The sequence below is a fragment of the Lampetra fluviatilis genome, chromosome 1 (assembly GCF_964198595.1).
Source record: "Lampetra fluviatilis chromosome 1, kcLamFluv1.1, whole genome shotgun sequence".
In the NCBI taxonomy this organism is placed as follows: Eukaryota; Metazoa; Chordata; class Hyperoartia; order Petromyzontiformes; family Petromyzontidae; genus Lampetra; species Lampetra fluviatilis.
In genome coordinates, this window is record NC_136275.1 from 9,912,675 (window position 1) to 9,937,440 (window position 24,766).

At 45.6% G+C, this 24,766-nt stretch overlaps 1 protein-coding gene across 6 annotated transcripts in view; it reads left to right on the forward strand.

Moving 5' to 3' along the window:
- The window catches only part of LOC144931669 (arf-GAP with GTPase, ANK repeat and PH domain-containing protein 1-like), a 170,651-nt gene that overhangs the window by 100,958 nt on the left and 44,927 nt on the right, over window positions 1-24,766 (forward strand). For 2 of the 6 annotated variants that reach the window (XM_078855828.1, XM_078855799.1), the window contains exons 2-10: window positions 3,768-3,826; window positions 8,732-8,819; window positions 10,079-10,090; window positions 15,028-15,113; window positions 15,848-15,989; window positions 17,605-17,739; window positions 21,653-21,780; window positions 22,361-22,558; window positions 23,674-23,766. In XM_078855828.1, coding sequence (XP_078711954.1) covers window positions 3,768-3,826; window positions 8,732-8,819; window positions 10,079-10,090; window positions 15,028-15,113; window positions 15,848-15,989; window positions 17,605-17,739; window positions 21,653-21,780; window positions 22,361-22,558; window positions 23,674-23,766 — 941 coding nt within the window. Of the gene's footprint in view, window positions 1-3,767; window positions 3,827-8,731; window positions 8,820-10,078; window positions 10,091-15,027; window positions 15,114-15,847; window positions 15,990-17,604; window positions 17,740-21,652; window positions 21,781-22,360; window positions 22,559-23,673; window positions 23,767-24,766 lie in introns of those variants that run through there. The other 4 variants (XM_078855837.1, XM_078855808.1, XM_078855818.1 and 1 more) reach the window with 3 other exon arrangements.

A 24,766-nucleotide genomic window follows, 5' to 3' on the forward strand; every position in this document is an offset into this window, starting at 1 on the left:
CGTTTTCATGTCAATCAGCAAACATGCAGCTGTACTTAACACCATCAAGAAAGGGGATATTATCTCACCTCAATTATTGGCTTCAACACATTCATAATACTGTGTGCCTTTGGCTTTACGGGCCACATCAGTTCCCATTCCTCCTTTGCGTGTCACGTATTCTGACCGGAGAATTACACGCCGGTCGTAGTCTGCCAATATTTTCGTCTCGAGGGCCCCAGCGTCGTGATGGTTTTGCTCGACCTTGCTCTGCTGTCTCGTGACTCCAGCAAGCAGGAATGCAAATCACTTTCCGTCTGTGGCAAATAACTGGTGCCAATTGAAATTTCGTCGGCTTCCCTGTGCCAAGTTCACTGAAGTTACGCTTTTCGTTTGCCAATCTCTCAAACAAACCCACATGAATCTAAACCACAAGGTTACATAATGCGCCTTTTGTATTTACCACAGGTGGACCTTGACTTTACTTTGCGTCACTGACGACCCATGCCCCAAATAAAAATCTTTAAGGCGTGCGGGTGATTTAAGTGTGTCTGTGCACGTGTTTAGGTTAAGGTATACATTTTTCAGATCAGGGGTTTTTACCTCCTACATACTAAAGGGTTTATTTGCAATTTCTATACCAGCAGAGCAAATCGTTTTACACGAATTTTCATGTGTGACACACATTCACCTTCAGGGGCCTGTTTGGGGCAGTACAGTAAGTAGGCTTCTGACTTTTACGTGCAGAGTTTGAATAGTCTTGCGTCGTGTGCGTCAGTCTTGTCCAGCTACACTGGTTTCCTCCCACGTGATGAAATGTAAAAAAAAGAGCACTTGCCAAGCAGGCAGGGCCCTCTTGAAAATTGACTCACGTTTAATATTTTCCTCGATCTGGCACGGCCACGTGCCATAGCGCATGCCAGTGCGCGTGCTATACGGGGGCCGCTATGGGGCGTCTTGGCCAAGCGAGAGCCGCTTACTTCTTTCTGGCTGTGGGGGCTGGACATAGTTCATCAGGAATGCGCGTCTTTCTCCGAGAGCATTACTGTAAATGGACTCGCGCAAACTCAGGACAGTCCTGCGTCTCCCTATATGGTTCTTGCCTCGCTCATTATTTTCCATGGCACGTTTCCGCAATCCTGATAAATATTGATTTACGTCTGGTGCGCTATCACTGATTGTGCCTATAAATCCATAAGGTGCAGACGAGGCTTTTGTGCGTCGACAGTATTGTCTCGGGGACCTTTATGGTTGCAGACTTAGAATTGCATGCTAGAGTTGTTTGTGACTTAGTAACTCCGGGAATATTGTAAAGAAAAAAAATGTCTTTACACAATACTTGACAAATGTGTGCTTGTGTGTGCATAATGATGGCATTTATCTTGATATACGGACTTCAACCCGTGATTCCTCAGTGGTCGATACAGTATATTGTGGACAGTTATAAAGGTTTCCTTTTGGGTGACTGGTTTCCACCAAAGGAATATGGAATTTCCGTAATCGTCTAAAGATAATAAACAAAGCTGAGCACCGCCTAATGCTCATTTGTGTATCGGACAATTTGGCTTTTGACTATATTTTAGTTTGAAGATGAATGCCTTTGCACTGTGCAATTTTTTTCTTCCCGAAACCAAAATATTGGCCTTTAACAGTGGCCCACTGACCATGGGGTCGGTGTCACAGGGAAGAGTTCCCTTGAGTCCCGTCTTGATTGTTGTTGTTTATTGCCCTGTGTCACCGGTCATGCCTCATGTGCTGTCACGTTTGCTCGTGAACACAGCTGATAGGAGCAAGCTGCCCTCCCTTAGTGGACCGTCCCAGCAAAAGACTAATTTTTCATTCCGGCCACGGCTAGACTTGGGGGAGGGATCCGAGGCTGGCGTCTCTGTTGTGCCATTATTGTGGCCAGCAGTGTAAGACAGCGTGACCTTTTTGTCCTGTCCCAGCGGCCCAGCGGTTGCGGAGTTGCCAAATTTGCGTGAGTAATGGTGATAAATCCGGGCATTAGAGTGGAGCCCAGCTGAGCCTCCCAGAGCCAGGGTGCTGTGTGGTCACATAAACACTCGCAGAGCAGCGGGTGCTTTGACTCCACAAAATCAAAACCAACGAGCGGAAGTCGCCACGTCGTCATTCACCCTGCACTCTTGCCAGTCTTTAGAGTTTAAGTAATGGATTTAATTTTCTGTATTCAGTCTTTGTTCTCAGTCTTTGTATCTAATATTCACCGTTGGGTGGGTCCTGAGTCATTTTTATGAAAATTCGCATGCGTTCTGAATGTACTACGGAGATGTAGCAAATGTATTGCCAGTATCTTAAAAACCTTAATGCATTTCTATCCATTCCCAATATGTACACCGTGGGCACAGACAGCTTTGACAAGAACAACTTTTCTCTACAATATCGTGAACTGCGTTGTCCAGTTTATTTCTGCATACAATTGTAGTGAGTTCAACTGAGCCGCAGACGTACTCCTTGGAGGCAACACATTTATTAATACCAACACACGGGGTAACTGCCCCTTAACAGAATAACAACCTATGGTGGTGACCACCAGGCTAACTACACTAATTACCAGAGGTGGGACAAAGTCATTGTTATGCAAGTCCAAGTCGAGTCGCAAGTCATCAAATTCATGACTCGAGTCCAAGTCACATGACTCGAGTCCACATCTCATAGGTGGGACAAAGTCATTGTTATGCAAGTCCAAGTCGAGTCGCAAGTCATCAAATTCATGACTCGAGTCTGACTCGAGTCCAAGTCACATGACTCGAGTCCACACCTCTGCTAATTACACCGTAACTCGCTACAATGGACTGGACCACAGCTTGGGTGCAGGTCCACGTGTTGGAGACTCTGTAGGACGTAGAACGAAGAACGTACATTTATTCAGGATGAACAACAGCAGTCGGTCCCTCTGGGGGACCCGGTGGCTTATATCCTCTGCGACGTGGCTGGCTCCGCCCTTGGCCACGACCACCTTCTAGAATCCTGGAGCAGGATCTCGACCCTGACACGTGACCACCCCTAGCCCCCACCTGGGGGCCCTCTGTAGACTTGACCAGTCACGTGTCCTCTGGGGTCAGCCAGAGTGCCACGGCCTATAGTAACCCCATTTCCATAGCTGGCACTCCCATACCCTATCCTTTAGGGGTCGGCACTGCACGCCGAGCGTGGTGCCACTCAGCACTGTCAGTCAGCGCTCACCGAGCCCCTTCACGGCCGGTACTGCACCCACATCCAAGCGGTGCCCACGATGTCTGTACACCGCACGCCGTGCCTCTTGAGGGCCGGCATCACACAGTGACATCCCGCGATGTCACTACACAATTTTAGGACGCATAAAATGTTGGCTAAATCTCAAAAAATTGCAGATAAAGTTCATACCGTTTCATTTCAACAACTTTAAAGCTATGCATTCTCTGTTTTGAAAAAAAAAGTTAAAATGTGCAACTTTAATATTTCATTAACATTTAAATTGAATACGGCCAGTATGAATGTACCAAGTGTATTAATATGAGTTGTGTGTGTGTGCTGTTTTGTGTGTTTTCTGCGTGCTCTGTGCGGTGTGTGGTGTGCCGTGTGGTGTGTGTGTGTCCTGCGCTCTGTGCGGTGTGTGGTGTGCCGTGTGGTGTGTGTGTGTTCTGCGTGCTCTGTGCGGTGTGGTGTGTGTGTGTCCTGCGCTTTGTGTGGTGTGCCGTGTGGTGTGTGTGTGTCCTGTGCGGTGTGCCGTGTGGTGTGTGTGTTCTGCATGCGGTGTGCCGTGTGTGCAATGTGTTTATGTCCTGCAGACTCATTTGTAAACAGCCAGGAGTGGACCCTCAGCAGATCTGTACCAGAGCTCAAAGTGGTAAGTGTTCTGTGTTTCCTATGTTCTTGGTACGTAGAGGAGCAATGGGAAATGAGTACCTTGCTTGCTGTTAGTCAATCATTCTAATTCTTCGTTTTTTTTAAAAACCACTCATTGACCTATATTTGCTTGTTGGACAGCTTTATTCTTCCAGTACAACTCGGTGTCATTCTGATGTGCCTGTTGAAATTTATTCATAAAATGCCAACATTCGCTTAATTAAAGTGTCGTGAAATTATTTTATGTTAGTAATAACGATATAATTTACGTAAAAGCATAATTTTTTATATCAGTTTCTGCAAAATCGTCTGGTAATTGTATTGCCGTAGTGGAATAATTTGTTTCGTACTCGAGCCTTGAGTTAGTCCGATGGCCAGTGGAGGTCCCTTACGTTTGGCTTTCAGCTCATGTCGGAATGAACCGGGGAGTATTTTTATTTAATGTCATTTGTACATCTAGTCTTCCCATCGAACCATTTGAACCCATCAATGAATCAACTTTTTAAGAAACATGCCTAAGCCCTTAATCTGTAACTACAGCTCACAGTGTGCCTATCTCAGCCTCGCTGTGCGCTGCGTTGCACCGCTAGTCGAGTAGATAACCTTGCGTTCAATAAACCCTCGGAGCCAGGATGAACGTCCAACTCCAATCGTCATTTATTGATTTTAACAAGGTAAAACTGGTGAGAAAACACAGATACAGCATCTGTTATAACCTGGAAACACCAATACAATGAACACCACAGCATCAGAACATTGTCTTAGATAACAATAGATCCTGGATGGACCAGGCCCCTACATTACCACTGAACAACTACACAAGAGCACGAGCCGGTGCGTTGCATAAAGGCACATTGTGTATTCATCCCACTGCACCCCAAATGTACAGCATTACACATAACACTAAACTGTGGATGAGATACTTCGTCATCTTTGCTCTCAGGATCGCAACATAGCCACCTGGGCACAAGTCTGACTCGACCTACTAAATCACAAGTAACATCCACAATAAGAAAAGTTGCAGGCTTCGTTGCTAACTAGGCCTCGTATTTACCACAACAACTTAACGGCACCATAAAGGCATTTACATCACTATAACGGTCATTCCAACATTACAACAGCATTGCCAATATTATAAAAATATAAACAAACTTACAGACAATGCTTCTCAAAGTCCCACGATGGACAACTGCGTCTGGCTTCACTGAGACGCGATGTGTGCTGCCATCTTGACTTATCTGTGTAATGGCCGACGCCCGCGTGGTTCAGTGGAAATCTAAAATCGTAACTTCCTGGTCATGTGACAAAAATTAGCATCAAACACAGGAAATTCCCGTGTACATACGCCCCCGCACCCCATCTGCCGTGCGGCAAAACTCCTGCCGTGAGACAGAACAGTGCCCATCATACGATACAAAAGGGCCCAACATTTTTATGATTAAATGTTTATCTTGTAATGACTGGCAGTGCCATTAAATACATTGCTCCGCGGCACTTCCCATATACCACTTCTATGCCGGAACTGTAATTCAATTGTTGATTGGTAGCTTAAACAGGATCTGTGTCACTTTCTCCAGTGTTCACGGATATAATTGCTACTATGGGTTACGCATGAACAAATGTGGCTTTTAAATGGACAAAGCGTTTTCAGTTCTGGAAAACCGGTTTATCACACATTCCATAACTGGGCTCTCCACTCTATTTTCAGCTGCAATTATTCATGGCAGAAGACAAATTTGTGACCCAACCGCAGATATGTTCTCCACAGTCTTGTATTGTCCGCACACTATTTGCTGTATGTTAGTGTTTTTTTATGTAATATATACGGGGCTTTGTAGTTATTGCAATGAAGGATCATGAGAGGTGGTGGTGGCTTGGGGGGGGGGGGGGCTTTCATCCAGCAGTGGATTGGCCATGGCTGAAGATGATGAAGCTTTATAAAATATTACAACTTCATTGGTATTAACTACCGAGTTTGGCCGCTTGATGGATGGAGTGGAAAGTGAAGCCTCCACCACTGGCTCAGGCCCACCAACTGGCATGAGCACTGCTCGGTGTATGTTAGAAGGGGGGGGGGGGGGCAGATTACTTTAAATAACCATTGGAGAGTGCGTTTGTACCTTTTTTGCAAATGTAGCGCGTGGGGCCGGTGTGCGTGAGGGCGTCGCTTCCCTTTGATATCGGCACAGGGGTAGAGGTGCAGGCTTCATTAGAAAGTGCGTTTGAGGCAGCAGCGTGCTCCTCTCCGTTCTGTTCGCTTGTTAGCGCTACTATCGTAGGCGCGGCAACCTTTGTTGTGCAACTACATCGCTCGCAGAAAGGGCGGCGCGATATTGGCTCCTGCCGCACTTTGATAATTATGTGCACGATTTCCCAACGCGGGTAAAATTTAGGACGGTAAGCATCGTTTCCATCGTATTAGGGACACCCACGGATGTTGAGCAGGGAAGTGTGCGCGCTCGTGCTGGGCTGGTGCGACCGCACTGGCGGTCTTTCCAAAATTAGGCTCTTGTAGCTGTAGGAATTAAAACGTACGTCCGCTGATTGCGACGTGAAATCATTTTTCTCGCCTACAATGCCCACTTCTCTCTCTCTCTGCCCGTGATGCGGTTTGACAATTCGTTGAGGGGCCAGTGTTGGGTTGCGCTGTGCCCTGCCCCTTTTGCTGATGAGTCGTGTGGATCGGCTCCAGACATGAATTTTGTCAGTGGCCTCTCTGGTGGTTCGTGAAGACGTCTCCGGGCCAAAACACTTCCCACAAACCCGTTACGCATCGACACATGCGCAGCAAAGAGACGTGAAATAAAAATATAGAAACAAAATAAATAAAGAGAGGCGAAAACCTATTTTATTGGCAAATTAAACCTATGTGGAGGTTGTATAAAGTGTTATGCTTGTTATAAAAATATATATAAAATTTTGAAATAACTATATATATAAGATTTTGAAAAGAATAATGAAATTGTCAAATCAGAGATTTGTTTTCATGTCAGTGGTGGTACCGTGTGTTTTTGCGGTGATTGATGCCAGGGCAGGTCTATTGAATAATTGGGTAAAATGTAATCAATGCAATAGCAGACCTGGCATTGTCTTCTTATAAACCTGTACGAGAGCACGGCCCATCCCCCCCCCCCCCCCCACGTGCCGAAGCGTGCGCATGCTGCTCTCTCGAAGTCTGCCCGAGGGCCAGACCTTCCCCGTGGCTCTCCGCTACAAATACAGCATATGGGTTCTCTCCCACTGGTCATCACCAGAGAGTGGTTCCCATACAAATGTTTTTTTTTTGCACCGTCAGGGAACCAGCTGTGTATGATCTTTGTCCTGGCTTTATGCTATCCCAATACTTTTATTTTTTCGAAGAATAAAGAAAAAAACTGTGAACCGAAAATGGTGTGCCAGAGTTATGAATAATTATGAGCAATTATTAGCTGGCTGATGCGTTGCTCCAGAAATAGCCGTGCCCCTTTTGTATATTTTCTCACCAGTAATTGTATTCATGTAGTGCGTACGTGTTAATTGTCTCGCGTTTGTGTCACCACAGTCTGCTGTTCCCAGCAGAATGTTCCGCACAAACCGGATTCCATACCTCATGGGGAATTTCCTTATTACACGTCGAGCAATGATTACAATTTGAACTCTGCGTTGTCCTAATTTTACCTTTCTCGTTGTTTCGTAGCATGTCGTGTTCGTGTGTGTTTTTTCTCACTATGATGTTGATGCATTATGTCACCGTATTGTTGTGATTTTTGTTCTTGTGTGTGTGTAAGTCGTTAATTACAACTGTAATCCCACCCCTGTGTTAAAGGAACAGCATTTCCCAGACTCTATTCTAATTTCTTACTTTCACCTTACTCACATTTAATTATGTAATTATAGTTTACGTAATTTTGTCAATCCACTGCTGGATGAAGGCCTCCCACGAATGCCAACTCTGGGGTGGCCTTCGTGTCACCAGTTGGGAAAAAATAACACGAAGCATGGTTAGGATGTGCCCTTTGCAAAGCCTTCAGCTTAATGTATATTGCATTACATAAAAGTAACCGATTTTCAAGCATGCGTTCTGTGTGACTCTCGTTCAATGGCAGGCCGTGAAAAATTCTTACACATGGTACTTTGTCCATATTGGGTGAATGCGGCCTAAAACTAAGTACCTGGTGCGGCGATTCAGTATCTCCAGTGTAGAATCAAAGGCTGCTGTGCAAAGTACTCACCGTACCAGTGTCTTATATCCTGCTTAAGGTTTAAGAAACACTCACTATGCACAGCCTTCGCTGCTGTGACTTGTGCGAAATAAGGGATCTTTGTCTTTCCGCGTGTGTGCATGCACTATCTATTAGATTCCATCATAACAGTGTTGAGATTAGGATTGGTCTAAATTTGCACCTACTTCTGCCAAAGAAGGCAAACTCCAGGTCACATTGATGAGCTGGTCGAGATGGAAAAACACCAACAACTCTATCCTCCTCAGTTTCAACCCAGCTGCAAGTGGCCATGGGCAGCGCCAACCACGATGAATGTGAATATTGGGTCCTTTGAGATTGCTCTATCAGTTCCCCATTGTTTTTCTTGGGTGCCCGTGCATTGGGTGGACAGGACCAGGGGTTATTTACATACAACTTATTTTGTGCAAATTTCCTAAAGCTTCTGTTTCAAATCGGTGTCAATTAAGATAGATTTTCTCAGTGAGGATGTTCTATCCAACTACCCAGAGGACTTTAAATGTATCTCGGTCAGCTACCTGGAAATATTTACATATTTACTACCCCTGCCATGATAGTGGCTACAAGCCACGTGACACCTACTACAGTCTACCAACGGAAAATATTCAGCGAAAACGTAAGCACTGGAAGGGACCACTTTGGCGTAAATTCTGACCTCGGATTCGTTGTGCTGCACCTTCCACCAGGGGATCCTGGGAAACCTGGCGAGTGGCAAATCAGCGCTGGTGCACCGCTACCTGACGGGCACATACGTGCAGGAGGAGTCACCGGAAGGTAAAGCCCTCGCTTCGTGTCTCGCACGAGTTTCTCTCACCCGCTTTGCTCGTTTCCCTGACACTTCAGCCTCGACTGTGCACTCCTCGCCATCTGTACCTTCTTACCTCACATTTTTTCTGTTTCTCTTCCCCTGCTTCTCTCTCTCTATATATAACTTCATCTCCCAGACGTTTTCTCGCTCATGTTTAGCTCCAAATCTGATTTAACGATTTCTCCTGTTATTCTGCTTCTCTACTATCGTGCTTTTTGCGTTTAGTTTGTTGTCCTTCCCCCACACACCGAGTAGCACGGTTGGCTACATACGGTGTGAAAGAAGTTCAACATACATACGCACGTGCTGTTCCATCTCTGCTTACTGTTTCCCTCTCTGTCTCTCTGTCTCTGCGTCTGTCAATCTGTCATCCTCATTTGGTCTCATTATTAAAAGAAGATCCGTGGGATTGCAATTATTTGTCTCGCGCCGTGTTCTGTGCTACATCTGCATAGGCACTTTTGCACCTGCTACGAGTTCAAAGACTTGCGTATTAAATGGAATTATGTTACCACGTAACTGATGAATTCATGAGATAAAAGCGAATTAAACAATGGGTCAAGTTGGATTTTGTTAAATGGAATAAAACCCCTACGTGCATTATAATTCTCAATTCGCATCCACACAAAGTTGCTTCTTATTGCGTTTGGTCTTTTGTGCATTTTCTGCAGACGTGGCTTGGCTCGTATGTGTGCACCACTCTCGCGTGCGAGTCCTTAACTGTGGATGACAGACGACAATACTTGAGTTCTAAATGTGCGGCACGAGAAATTTTAGTTCGGACACGCCTTTCTCTCGCCTTTACTATGGCCACGGCACACTAAGTGCACAATTAATGTAGGTCTTAACGTCAAATTACATCTCCCAGGCAGTGATCAATATGACTGGGCTGGATTGCCGTCTCGTTTCTGATATGCACCGTGCCGTGGCGTGATGTGGCGAGTGTTTAAGGTCAGCCGCCAGACTTCGCGTAACCACGAGAAGCGAGACAGCTCCTGGCGTTACCGTACCCGAGTTCACCACTGATCAGCCTGTGTTGAATCAATCACTGTTACATATGCCCTTGTATAGGATATGCATTATAAATACAGCTGTCATTTGTTTGTTCCTGATGTCATTCAATTTAAAACAACCACTGTGTGACATGATCCCAGTCTTTTATTTTCTCTTAATCTGAGTCATGGCCCTTATTTATGTATGTTCTTCTTCTTTTGTTTAATTCTAGCGCTGGAAGCAGGTAAAATCGTGTATTTCTATTTGATTTGTTTGGTTTATTTTCTTGGGTATGTCATTGGTGTGTTGCCACGGGCCATGTTTTCACGTGTGTGCAGCGTGTGGCTTTGGCACAAGACCCATGGTTGTGCTGTGAGTGGCCCTGGCTGCTGCGAGCTTCGCTGGATCCATCCGCTTTTGGTCTCGCACGTGTCGGTGGGAAAAGCTGACCCGGTGCTTTGTGCCGCCCGCTCACTCGCTCGCTCGTTCGTGGCTTGCTCGGTGCTTGTTCTGCTTCTCCTGTGGGGTTCAGCACTGCTGCATGGCATGATGATGTCCTCACCCTTGACGTTGTCTGTAGTCGACCAAGCGCGGCTGTTTGCCACGTTCGCTGTTTTAGCGCAAACGCTTCGTTTATACTCAAGCTTATTCTGAACAGAACATCTACTTGCGAAGAACACACGGCAAATGGAATGAAGTTAAACAGCAACGGTATTTAAGTGTTGTCTTCTGGGTTAGACCACATATTGAGCATATCTTCTCTCAAGCTTCTGCCATGACCAACTGCGGGGATTTCCAGCAGTAGCACATGGGTGGATGCTTCAGATGAGTTGCGCTCAATGCTCAAGCGGGGAGGACACGGGTGTGCTCAGTTGGAGCTCGTCTTCTATATGATTTCTGTGGGTGATGGTAAAGGTCACCCATGGGACCTTTAACATCACATGGTTTTTTATTTTGCATACTCTTCAGAGAGGTGACATCAGAGGAACCATTTTTGTCAGTGGCCACCTTTACTTAAACCTACCCCGAGATCCTAACAGATTCCATTATCAGCAGTTGTTCAGAACTGTTTCTGCTTTTGCTTAAATTACATCCGTATTGTTTGTGTTCTGATGAATTTGACACGTATTCAGAATAGGCTTCTAAGTGTAAGCACAGTTATTATGTTTAAATACTCCTTACAAAGAAAAACCTTAGTTAAAAATATGTATAAATAACCCGTTACGTATGATTATACACCAATGTTGCTGTGCTGCTCTGATGACAAACAAAGGGCTGAGCATTGCTCCACTAAATCAGCAACTACGGTAAAAACGCTCATCACCCCACGCACAGAGTTCATAGTTCGAAGTGGCTGTCAGCCACTGGAGTTACTTCTTTAGCAGAGGACTGAGCGTGCCTCCTAATTAAGCCATGCACAGACCTCGGCGACTGGATTAATAATGCATCCACCTCCCGACAGTAAACATTGACGCCAATTAAAATTAGCCGTGTGGCTGTTTATCGTGTTGCCACAGTGCAATTCTGCTGTAATGATTTGTATGCAGAAGCAGTGCGTGTGTTGCTATGTGCCGCCGCAATCACAGTGAAACAATTAACGTGGTTCTTTAGCTGTCAGCCGCATTATTAATATAACACGCATTTAAGAAATATTGAAATAAAATAAAAATTGCCATACTTTTGGAATTTCCATGTGGTAATGGGATGGGAGGGAAGAGTGAGGTGGTAGCGCACTAAGCGCTAATTATGTCTCTGAAGCTGAGGAATGACATCATTCCCTTGGTTGTCATGGCAATAGATACCCACTCTGCCTCTATGCAATATGGGTTAGAGACAGCTGTTTTTTTGTAATTCAATTATTTATTTACATTTTTAATTGCCATGTAGATCCATGACAATGTTTGGTTATTATTTAAGTGCATATGTACATTTCCAATGTTGTAGTCTATGAGAAATCTGTGTAAAGGATGGAAGGAAAAACATTCCATTAAAAGTCCCTGGCATATGTTTCTCCCGTGAAGAAATAATTTAGTGAATTAATAACAAACCGCTCTATCACGGTATTGTGCGTGTGCATATAACAGATGCATATGCTCATTGGAATCAAGTCTTAGTGATGCGATGGTGCAGCTGATGCTGTGAGGCCAAATGTCAGGACCCCGTGAACTCTGCCTCAGTGGTGCCCCCCCCCCCCCCCGTGAACCCTGCTGGTGCTGCTACTGCAGCTACTGCAGAAGCCACCACATTATTACATCGCAAGAGAACAACAAATCAATCTTTTGAAGTTAAAGCAATGGCGTCCGTCCAGCTTGGAGTCCAATTCCCATGGAGTCTGGGCTCAGCCAGCTCACCTTGTGACCCTGGGTTGTAGTATCGGCAAGGGAAAGATAAAAAAAACATTCTCTGTCTCTTCATTGATGTGAATCGAGTGTCGCGTAGGGTTCATTTGATGCCCTTCTCCCGAGTCCCATTGTTTATTGAATTAAATATAGTGTCCCAAGATGTACAGGTTTACCCAAAAAAAATCTATATTCCGCCAAACACTGTGCAGGCAATGAGGCACGGATGATAACCTGGTGATGCCTGGTAACAGGCCACTTTTGGCCATGATAATGCACGGAGGCAATTTTATGGCAATTGACAATCGTCACCAGAGCTGTTTGCCACGTAATTTTTAAATATATATTTTCGGAATTTTCCTATAATTCGCAAAATATGAATGCTGCTTACATCCTCTTAGAAGAAAATGGGATGGCAACTTCCAGATCACTGACAGGTTAGATGACTGCCTAAGGTTGTGTGCTGTGTAGGCAAATAATTGTTCATCAAGCAAATGTTTCAACAAACTCTGCTTTCATTGGCTAGACATTCACTCTGTCAAGATGTCGTTGCTGTACCGAGTTGCCATAGTTGCATATGGTAATTGTGCTGCAGGAGACAATTTCTGGCGACAATTTTCCTTCAAGTCCATCATGATCTCACAGAACACCCTGTGATGCCTGCTTCACAAGCCGAGCCTGGCTGCGAAATGTGCCTGATGGCATGGCAGGGAGTGGGAAGTTCATTTTTGCAAAGAATTCCACACTCTACCCATCGCACATTGATGGACACTAAACACCAGAGGTGTGGACTCGAGTCATGTGACTTGGACTCGAGTCAGACTCGAGTCATGAATTTGATGACTTGCGACTCGACTTGGACTTGCATAACAATGACTTTGTCCCACCTATGAGATGTGGATTCGAGTCATGTGACTTGGACTCGAGTCAGACTCGAGTCATGAATTTGATGACTTGCGACTCGACTTGGACTTGCATAACAATGACTTTGTCCCACCTCTGCTAAACACTGGAAATTACTTGCTTGAAACAAAAACGTAATATTACATTTTAAAAGCCACAAAAGCATGTGCCGTCATGGTTATCGTGCTTTGCGCCTGCTTCCTCGTGCTGGTTTTCTCTGCCGTTGAGGACACAGGCTTCGGACTCCCTCAAAGTATTCTTGGCACAAAGCAATGTAGCTGCATGCAATTAAACGCTGCTTTCATATGACGCGAACCCTCCCTCCCCTCTGAGACGGGTAAAAAACATCGTTAAAGAATAGTGACGAATAAAAACGGCATTGCTGTTAAAGATCTCAATTAGAGATGTAAGAACTGCAGGCCCTCAACCCGGTTTGCGTTCAGTGGGGAAGGCGTGATATCTACACCACGTCGTGCATGTCATGATTAACACTGTACATCACAAATCAGGTGGCCCATGAGCAGCTGTGATTGAGCCAGCGACAGAATCGTGCATGGGTTGAGCAAAGAGAGCAGGGAGATGTTCTAATGCGATATTCTTCATTGACATTCATTAAAATACGTATTCCGATTGACACGTTTCCATCGCATTCATTACACGAGAACAGAACTGTCGACTGCAACGTGCGCATTGAATCGCATTTTGCGCGCGTGACTTCCGCGCCAATGCGCTGATTAAAGAGCCCCCCCCCCCCCCGCATGAGGCTCTGAGACGAGAACAGGAAAGTGTAAAAATAGAAATTCGCAGACAGTAGGAGGGCATTGAGAAAATTGACACCAAGTGGGTTTTTAAATGAGTTCAGTTGTGAATGTACGAATAAACTTCAGCAGAGGATGCCATTCGTCATTACACAACCAGAAATACACATGGCCAGAATTTGGCAGGATGAGAAATACATTCTCTAACCTGTGATTATTATTTTTTCCCTTTCAACTGAAATCAGGTTATAGAGGAAGTGTAATGAAAAGAGACGCGTGTTTTCTCCAGCGTTGCCTCAAATGTGATTGCGGCTGTGATGCAGCCACATCTGCCAGAACGTGAATACAGAAGATAACAAGAGCTGGCAGAGCAGCTGGTTGTGGGAGGTGGTGGTCGTGATAGGAGGTTTATAGACAAGTATTGCTTCGTGTTATTTCTTTTCGACTTAAAACTACACGTCCGAACTCGTTTTTGCACAACTATCTTTAAACATTTTTAAAAGATTAAAGATTTTAAAAAAAGAACATTAACGTTGTAAAATTTGGAATAATAATTTTGACATGCGACTGCATGGCCCCCACCCACGCTATATTGAAATAAATTTGGTTTGCTATAGCGCCTTCCTTCATGCCAGGGCATCTCAACTCGCGTTGCATGCGATAAGTGACTTGTGTCACATCTCATCTCAAATATTTGAAAGGTCACCCCCAGTGGCAGCTGCCCCTGTAGGCAGACACGAGATGATTTAGCACCTGCTCTGTAATTAGGCATTGTTGTGCCAATAGGGGGCTATGCTTTCTACGTGTCAAACCATCAATGCGCCTCATGTGGGGAAGTATAATCTGGCCCCTGGTGGTGCTGACAGGCTCCCACCTTCTTCTCTGCGATCCTCCGACGTTGCTCAATCATGCATTGTGGTCTTCTTAACATTCACAATGCCGTCTTTTAAGACGAAAATAATTCAACTTGCGCTCTAGTTTTTACCAATCACCCACCATTAAAGTCACGTGCAATATAAATATAATACGTGTCATTTTTGTGGGCATCATGCCATCAAGTGTGTGACAATAGTGCAGTCTGTAGCTGGCCTGGCTGTGCAAAACAATGACTGGCATTGTGCAATGGCGTCTGGGCACTGTTGACATTAAGCGAAGTGCGTGTGGCTGTCTGACACTGGCAGGCGGGCGCTTCAAGAAGGAAATCATTGTGGACGGGCAGAGCTACCTGCTCCTCATCCGGGATGAAGGTGGTCCCCCAGAGCCCCAGGTAATTGGCAGCCTCCACTGGCCACCACATCTCCACACAAACTCTCTTTCAAGTGGTTGAAATGTAAGCACGAGAGACCAGAACATTTGACCACCGAGCATTACTCAACGCTTCCAGGCATGTTCCCGGCACATGGAGTGAAACGTCGGACATTGCGCCGAACAACAACCGTGGTATCACCCGAAAAAACATCGGAGAGCTGCAGAGAACAAAAGCGAAAAACCTTCACAGTCGTACAAACCTTGACCGTTCCAGTGGTTGGGTCTGAACGATCTATAACAAGCAATAATGTTTATTTTCTCACAAAAGATAAATCATTGATCCCTTTTTGTAAAAATATGCAAATTGTCTTGTGTAAGGGTTATGCAAGCGACTGTAACATGTATAACCAAAGACATCGTCGTGCCCAGACTCTTAGACCCAGAGCTTCATCCTCAGGTTCAGACTCACACATTTTACATAAATGATGTTCTGCGAGGTTTAATACACATACTTGTGTACGAAGCATGTGCATTCTCAACCAGTGTTTGAATGATGATGCAGCACCTTATTGACTGAGAGTGAAATCTAGCAGCTTGCAGGTGATGTGCGCACCGTGTGTCAAGGCTCATATTTTATTAATGGAGAGCGGCGTTGAGGCAGCGTGCCTGCCTGCATGACGTCTTTGTTGCCGCGCGGACGCGTGCGTGGCTCTGCCGCGCGCTTGCCTGCGCCTCACCCGCTTGCCCTTGCAGTTCGCGTCGTGGGTCGACGCCGTGATCTTCGTGTTCAGCCTGGAGGACGAGATCAGCTTCCAGACGGTCTACAACTACTACAGCCGCCTCGCCAACGTGCGCAACACCTCCGAGCTGCCGCTCCTGCTCGTGGGGACGCAGGGTGAGGAGGCACGAGTGCCACCTGGTGTACCGGGCCGTGGCACGGCCACCTTTGCCTTGTGACCCCTGCTCTGTGATCCCCGCCCCATGACCCCCTTGCTCCCTACAGTCCTGTGGCCCTTGCCCCGTGACCCCTGCTCCGTGACCCTTGCCCCACGACCTTTGCTCCATGAAACCCTGTCGCATGACCCCTGTTTCGTGACCCCTACCCCATGACCCCTACCCCATGACCCCTCCCATTCACCTAAACCCAGTCTCACGGTTCACCGTGCGTGAGTAAGATCCTCACTGTTTAGTGGTCAGTGCTCTCCAAGGGAAGGACCCACTTTAATGTTTGTGACAACAAAAGTGGTCAGTGGTAAGCCTATTGTGGGCAGTGTTAAATCTACTTATTGGTGGTCACAAAATAATAATGGTAACTAGAGGTCTGTATCCAACTTGTGTAGCTATTGCTCGGTATCCCGTAACACTATGCGGCCTTATACTTAAAATAGACCCTACTGGAAGGGACTTTTCAACATCAGTATCGTTAAAAGTGTACACAAGGTGCCGTTTTTTCCATCCATTCTTATCCTGCAGAGTTCACTGAAATATTAATTCTCAGAGCAGCGGTGTTAATCAACGTGTGGCGATTTTAAGAAGCGTATATTAACAAACTGTGCCCCCTAGTGTACAATGTGTGTGCTTGTGATTTTGATAATCTTATCCCACACGCTGTTGGGTCGTCAGGAATGGCGGTGGAGGTCACCATAAATCAAGGCCGTAATTATAATAGATATTGGGGGGGGGACATCCCCCCCCCAATATCCCCCCCCCCCCCAATATTCAAATATTCTCAAAATGTCCCCCCGAATATATTGCTATAAAATAGATTTCTGTTTATGTGATTGTGGTTATGGTTGTACTTTGTTAATCCCTAATCTCTGCAATTACATACAATGAAACAAGAAAAGGTAAAAAATAAAAACAGAGGAATGGAATACAATGCACTATTAGATATTATTGTAAAAAATAAATAAAAGTCCATCCTATGTGTTAGTGAATTTGATATTTTAGGCAGGAAATTCGTTTTCAAATGTAGATTTTTTTTTCTGGGGGGGGGGGGGAATCCCCAGACCCCCTGGAAGATTTGGTCCCCTCCAATGTTGACTCCATGGCTACGGCCTTGCCCCAGATGTCTGCTTAAGAGAGTCTTCTCCCGACTACTTTGTGTGTCACCGAGCTACTCCGCACGCCAATAGAATCCTCTGCTAAGACAGCCGTTCATGACTTGATGGGACCCCTCGCTGTAGCATTGTGATGATTGAATACAAGAAAACCTGCGGTGATCCTTGCATTTAAATTGATGCGCACTTTTCCAAAGCAAGTGATTCATACCTTCGTTTTCACGTCGTTTGGATTGGACACAAATGCTGGGAGGGTTTTGTTTGGGGGGGAAATGGAAAAAATACAACGCACGCACCCACGCAAAACACGGAGAATTCTCATTCCACCCATTAATAAAATGACTCGACACGAACCTTCCCGTGGCCTGCAACCACGCAACTCAGTCATCACAGCGGGTCGTTCAAGCGAGGTCACCGCCGGCGCTGTCGCTCTCTCCTCCGCACCCACAGACGCGATCAGCGCCAGCAACCCGCGCGTCATCGACGACGCCCGCGCCCGCAAGCTCTCCAACGACCTCAAGCGCTGCACCTACTACGAGACGTGCGCCACCTACGGCCTCAATGTGGAGCGCATCTTCCAGGATGGTGGGCGACGGCGAGTGGTCGGGGGCGCTTCCGAGACGCAATCATGAAGGGATTTGAAATTGGCGTTGAGAAAGAGCTTTGTTGCGGGGACCCTTCGTTCACCCCTTGCAGTGAATGATTTGTACGTATTTGCTGTACTGCGGTGGAGAGGCTCCATTGGGTTCAAGGAGGGCTCTTGCCTCTGTCATCAGGCAACCCAGGAGCATTTGTTTAACAGCTGATGAGAATTAGAAATCTGAAACTGGCCCAGAGTTTTCCCACGTCAAGCAAATGCTGCTGGAAAACACTTGTCCAGAAGCCACAAAGGTGAATTGCCCTAAATGTGGTAAATGTTTTGAAATTGACCCTTTTGTGTTTATTGTTGCACAATCCACGTCTGTAGAGATTAATTGAAGCCGACTCCATTAACTTCACAGAGAGCTAGTGCAGTAAACGCAAGTCACTCTCGCAATGCTCTGAGCCAGTCACTGATCAAATGCATTCATTTTCACGCATTTTATAGACGTAGATATTACAGGTAGGAACAACAGTTCCACACTGCCCACCAGGGATTATTTGTCTGTCGTGCATAGCCCCTCCCAAACATGTACGCTCCCGGATTGGTTGAAGTGCGTCACGTGACCGCGAGCTTTCTGTCGTGCACGAATGCGCTGTCCAACCAAGTTCCTACCTGCCCACTCCGAAGGAACGTGTTGGAATAGAAAGCCACAGTGCGGATGTGGCCATGCAACCCAAACTATGGATCATATAGTATTGTAAACCAGTCGTCTGCACTCCTTCAATGGAAGAGGAACACCCAAGCTACACGCATTGAGCTCCTGAATATGTTTGCATGTCCAACAATAAAATAATTTAACTTTCATGTCCATTTGTTCTGGACCTCTTATGAGGTCAGTTCAAACTTAATTGAGTACCTGGTATGGTTGTTTTCACATTTGTTGCGAACAATCTACAAAAGCGGTGCGCTGTGGTGCTCACCCTTGCGTATTGTGTCAGGCCTTACTAAGTACACATACCACTGTAGGACCTTTGCAGAAGGCAGTGGAGTGTGCTGCAATCTCAGTCAGCTGTGTGGTTGTTTGTAAGATGGGGGTTGGGGGTCGTAGCCTGTCCTTGGCCTGTGTTCTGGCAGCCCGGCTCTCGCGATTTACAGCTCGTAGAGAGGCCATTTGTTCACATGCAACACAAACAGTGTCAACACTGTCTGAGCGAGGCACCGTTGTATTTATTGGTGAGCCGTGCCTTTGTTTATGCTGTATATGGCCATTCTGGTGCTTTGCGTCAACAATACATTTTCACAGAAACTTTGTATAAATACAACTTGGCATATGTACAAAACCATTTTTGTGTACATTACGATTTTTTTCCAATTGCGGGTTTTATTTTTAACTCCACTATCAAGTGGCGATGTAAATCATTTAGCCCAGGGGTTGGCAACCAAAATAACAAGGAGAGACATTTTTTTTTATTTTGCTAACAAAAAAAACTCAACATTTCAAGAGCCGCAATGCGTGCGAATACGAGACGGTCCTGAATAAATAACGGTCACGAAGCAGTCTTTAAAGAGCCACATCCGGCTCCGCAGCCGCAGGTTGCCGATCCCTGCCCATGGTGAACTGGACTTCCACGTTCATGGGTCAGCAACCAAAATAAGAAGAGCCATTTTTTTTATTCGGTAAAAAAAAAATCTACATTTCAAAAACCGCAATGTGCAGTCCTTAAAGAGTCACGTGCGACTCAAGAGCCACAGGTTTCTGACCCCTAATTTAGCCAGTCAATTTATAATGCCTCCATGCTCAAATTATCATGGGACAGTGTTCATATCTAAAAGTGACCTCTGGCCAGTGATGGAAATTCCACATTGCTGCTGTCAGGGCCAGACTGTCTCATGGAAAAGCACTGCTGACGTTCCTACAAAGTGGTACCCGTTTTTTTAATTAGCAACCTCTGAATGATGATGGGCAGACTTATCACCAGAATGGGATTTGAAATCGTAACCTTCCAAAATGCCAATTAAACTGTCCAGTTGTGGCGCCAACCCAGCCGTATTGCTGGGAGAGTCTGAAAATAATGTAAGAATTTGTTCCATGGAATTCTTTAAGAACAGAGAGCAACGTTGCCATACATAGACGTGTGCCGCGAGGGTCGTTCTGCAGTATCGGGGCAATGACCCCCACCCCCCCACAGAAGACCTGTAGAACCTCCCTTTGTTTTTCATATCCAAGCTGAATTTCGCGATCGTTATGTAACTTTATCGTTATCTCTTTGGAGAGATGTCTACACAGCGTGGTACTTAAATCGCTTCATTGGCATCGTTGCGAGGACATGCGAGCGCAAGTATTTACGCACTGTTCATCAGAGGGTATATTTGTATCATAGGATTGAAGCTTTCGTGACTGCAGAAATGACTGTACTCATTGTTTTTTTTCGGTAAAGTCACGTGTGTAGAAATAAAATAAAATGTAACGAAATAAAATTAAAATAAATCACGACGTTTCGAACGTTTCGAACGCAACACAAGCGATCATCATGATGACGATCGCTTGTGTTGCCGAAAAAAACAATGAGTACGGTATTTGTATCACCAACACTTTGCTCAGAGATAATGGACGCTGCACTGCGCAGCGTTAAATTTCAGTGTACACACGCTCGACCAGAAGGTGGCAGCGCAGGCTCATTCTTTACGGCTGCAAAGGATACAATTTCTATCGCCACATAACCATTTAAATAATACGAGCAGGTTTTAGCAGCCAAATTGTTTATTTAGATTTACATGAGCGCCCATTGAGTTACCCCATGTATTTTTCAAGACAAATTTTGATAACCCAGAAAATAGTAAAAAAAAAAATTGGTTTTGGTGATAACGCCGTGCCATAAACGTTACCAACGTGGTCTCTCTTATCTATACAATATTTAAAATATGACTCTTCGTGCAGGATGGCTTAGAGGCATGAAACTTTCCAACCAATAGGCTCTCAGTTAATTTATTAATTTATTCATTAAGCACGGTAGTCATAGGAGCACCATGGATGCCAATGTTGTTGATTGTCTTGACGTTTGCTTGTGTCCTTGACAGTCGTTGTCGTACATTGTGCAGGATTACTCTTCTGTGTAAATCACATTTGTCGTACAAAGACGCCGGGTGATTGTGCGTTCTGCTGTTGCTATGCACCCAGACTGTGGAATCCTACAATCCCTACCCATATTCTTTGGTTTTTTCGGTAAAGTCACGTAGATCGGGGGGAAAAAATGAATAAAAATGATAAAAAAGAAAAATAAGAAAAACCACTCATGTAGACTGTAGCCTGGTTCTTAATCGGAGTGAGTGTACTGGCAATCTATAATGTAGATTGTAACCTGGTTATTAAGTTTGGTGAGTGTACTGGCAGTCTATAATGTAGACTGTAGCCTGATTTTAAGCTGGTGAGCATATTGGCAGTCTGTCATGTAGACTGTAGCAATGGTTATTAAATGGAGTGAGCGTACTGGCAGTCTATAATGTAGACTGCAGCCTGGTTCTTAACCTGAGTGAGCATACTGACAGTCTATAATGTCGACTTATTATTGGTTCTTTCAGTAAATAAAATCAAATATATAAAAAAAAAACATATCAGGACACTAGCTTTTCTCGTAGTCTAATTGGATTTTGCCTCCCCTCTCAGTGTGATTATTATTTGAGATATTTCGATGTGAAGGGAGGTTTATAAAGTAAATACGATCATTATAATTGACCTCGGGTCGTTCTCTCCTGTTTATTTTGACCTCTCGTGCCTTTCCAGACAATGTTGGATAGGGCTCCATTCCACGTCACGTTTCCCAACCATTGCAGTTTCCAGTTCCGCAGAATTGTCGAGTGTTTTTTTTCTTCCCATCATGGATTTGGCTGACAGGTTCTATTTGTTTATCATGCCAGTTGCACAGAAGATCGTGGCGATGAGAAAGAAACAGCAGCTCTCTATTGGGCAGTGCAAGTCCCTGCCCAACTCTCCGAGCCACACCAACATGAGCACGGGCGCCATCCCCTCCGTGCACATCAACCAGGTCGTGCTGTCTCTTCATAACAATGTAACAGCCCTTTTGTCTATCCACTGCTGGACGAGGGCCCCTCCCCATGCCGTGCGGGTCGCAGGGGTCATATGCCCACGCTGCAACACGCTGGTCCATGTGGGTTGGTGAAGTTGGGGAAAATAGATGTGATAGCACAGACGTGTTCAGTATGACAACGGGTTATCTTACACGGCCCTCTACTGGCCACCACGTAGCCCCACAGCAGCCGATAACAACCTGGCCTGCATGGTGGTCACCCAATCACACGCTAACCAGGCTCAGTTATGCTTAGATTCCGAGATCTGAGAAGATCAGGTGCATTCTGAGTGAATTGGTCAGAGGTTTTAACATGAACAAAAACGTCCATTTGCCTAGGAATGCTTCGCTGACTATATGGACTTATTGTATGGGTTCCTGCTTGGGATCTTTGGTCAATTTGTAATTTAATATTTGTTTTGGCCTAGGAGAAAACTCGCACATATATACTCAAAAATACACAGATGGGCCAGAATCAGTCTGAGAAATTACAGACCCTTAATATTGGTGTTTTCTTTGCTGTTCCCTTTGCGTGCAGATTCCGGCCAGCAATGGTGGCGGTGGCGGTAGCGGTAGCGTGGTGGGTGGGGGAGGGGCATTCAGCGACTACTCGAGTTCCGTGCCGTCCACTCCGAGCACGAGCCAGAAGGAGCTGCGACTCGACCCACTGCCCGTGTCCTCCGGCACCCCCACGCCCGTGCGCAAGCAGTCCAAGCGCCGCTCCAACCTCTTCACGGTACCGCCGTTCGTGCCACCACAACGACGCACATCGTCTATGCACCGTATCTTCCAAGTCGGAATCGCAGTGTCTTACCTGCTCAGTTGTTGTGGTTGCGACCATTCTCCCTACGATGATGGCTATTGACCTCTCACGATGGTTGTGCTCATTTGATTACTGATAACTTGTGGTTGTGCCATATAGCTGTTGTTTGGCATGATGCCAGTTCCTGAAGGAGCTCCAAGCACATGGAGCAATACTTCAGACACAATACCGAGTAACATACGGCCCCAACCCTACTCATTTTATGGACCACATGTGAATGTTGGGACTGGGCTGAGTCGACACCTGATAGGGGTGAAGGCCCTGAATCCCATTGTCACCTTTTGCTGATTGGGCCCCCTGTTGGCGATGATCACATTGAACAATCGGTCAACATGGGAATCTGGGCCGATAATTTACGTGATTTTACACTTCAGTGCCAACCAGCCATGTTGCCATCTTTAAAAAAGATATATTAAAAAAAGCAAAAGCACGAAAGTTAGACCTTTACCAACTGTTTCAGTGTGTACACACAGCAATCGGTAGATACAGTGTGCAGTGACCTTATAAGGCCACACTCATTACAGACAAAGTGCTTGTCACAAATGAACTACAATAACTTGCTGATCTCGTCAAGGAGCATAAACCATCACGTGAACTCCACTCATCCTTGCAGCGGCTTATGGATAACCATTGAACAAAGATGGTCACTGCATTGCACGCTTTGAGATGCGTTTCTGCGGCCATCTGTAACGCTCCCCCTTCCGATACATTAGGAAACCACTGGAGCTATGCAATTTTAAATCTAGATTGAAAAGTCATTTCTTTAGAACTGATTTTTGTGTTTAGTTTGTTGTCCTTTCCCCATGCACCTCCGATTAGCACGGTTGGCTACGTACGGTGCGAAAAAAGTTCAACATACGTACATACGTAGCCGCCCAGGGTGTGCACCCACCTCACTCCAAGTAGAGCCATCCCCAAGTTCCACTGGAGCGCGGCACGAAGTGCCACCACCACCGGCAGCGTCGCCGTCGCTCGGCAGGACCCGTCGCGCCGTAGCGACGCTCACCGGCTCCTGTTGTGCCTTACAGTCGCGCAAGGGCAGCGACACGGAGAAGGAGAAGAAGAGTGTGGAGGCAAAGTCGGACAACATTGGCAGCGGCAGAGCCATCCCAATTAAACAGGTGACTCGCGCGTGCCGTCGTGAAGCACCAGGCCAATTGTCAGAATTGCCGGCCAAGTGCATCAGGTTCTCGTTTGGAGGTTTCCAACAGTTATTCATCTATGTCTATGACAATGTGTACTGACGTAGTGTATTCTGCATAAAGCAATTTAGTGTAATGTTTTCAATTGTGATTGATGCGAGAGTGAAACACGATTAGTTGCCAATCCACATTATGAATATTATTGAATGAACTTAACGCTGATTGGTTACATTGAGTGCAGGAGGCCACATCATCCATGATGATAGCGCCATGTATGAAAACTAAATATTATTTGAAAACTACATTTTTTTAGAATTGCTTTTTGTGTTTAGTTTGTTGTCCTTCCTCCGCACCTCTGATGAACACGGTTGGCTACGTACGGTGCGAAAGAAGTTCAACATACATACGTATAATGCCGAGCACTTCCACCCACTCAGGCATTAACACTAATGTCCTACGGAGGCAGCAGCTGAGACTGCTGCAGTTACTATGTGAAATTTAAATAATGGGAAGTGCTGCAGTGCAGGCATTAAAATAGAGAGAACATGTTGTAGTGCGGAAATGAGAGCGTGCGTGTGCCCGTGAGTAAGAGTGCTGATGAGCGGAGCATGTGTGTGTAGTTGAGAGAACGATCAAGAGCAATCATATACGAAACATTTCGATTTAAAGCTTTCGTGACTGCAGGGTTCTTTCGGTAAAGTCACGTAGAAGGGAAATAATAAAATAATAAAAATAAAACATAATAAAATAATTCTCACGACGTTTCGGCCACAACGCAAGCAGCCATCCTCAGGTGAAGAACAGGTCTGTCGGAAATGGTGGTGACCCTGTCTTTCCGACAGACCTGTTCTTCACCTAAGGACGGCTGCTTGCGTTGTGGCCGAAACGTTGTGAGAATTGTATTTTATTCAGTTAGATTTTTTATTATTTTATTATTTCCCTTCTGCGTGACTTTACCGAAAGAACCAAGAAGATGATA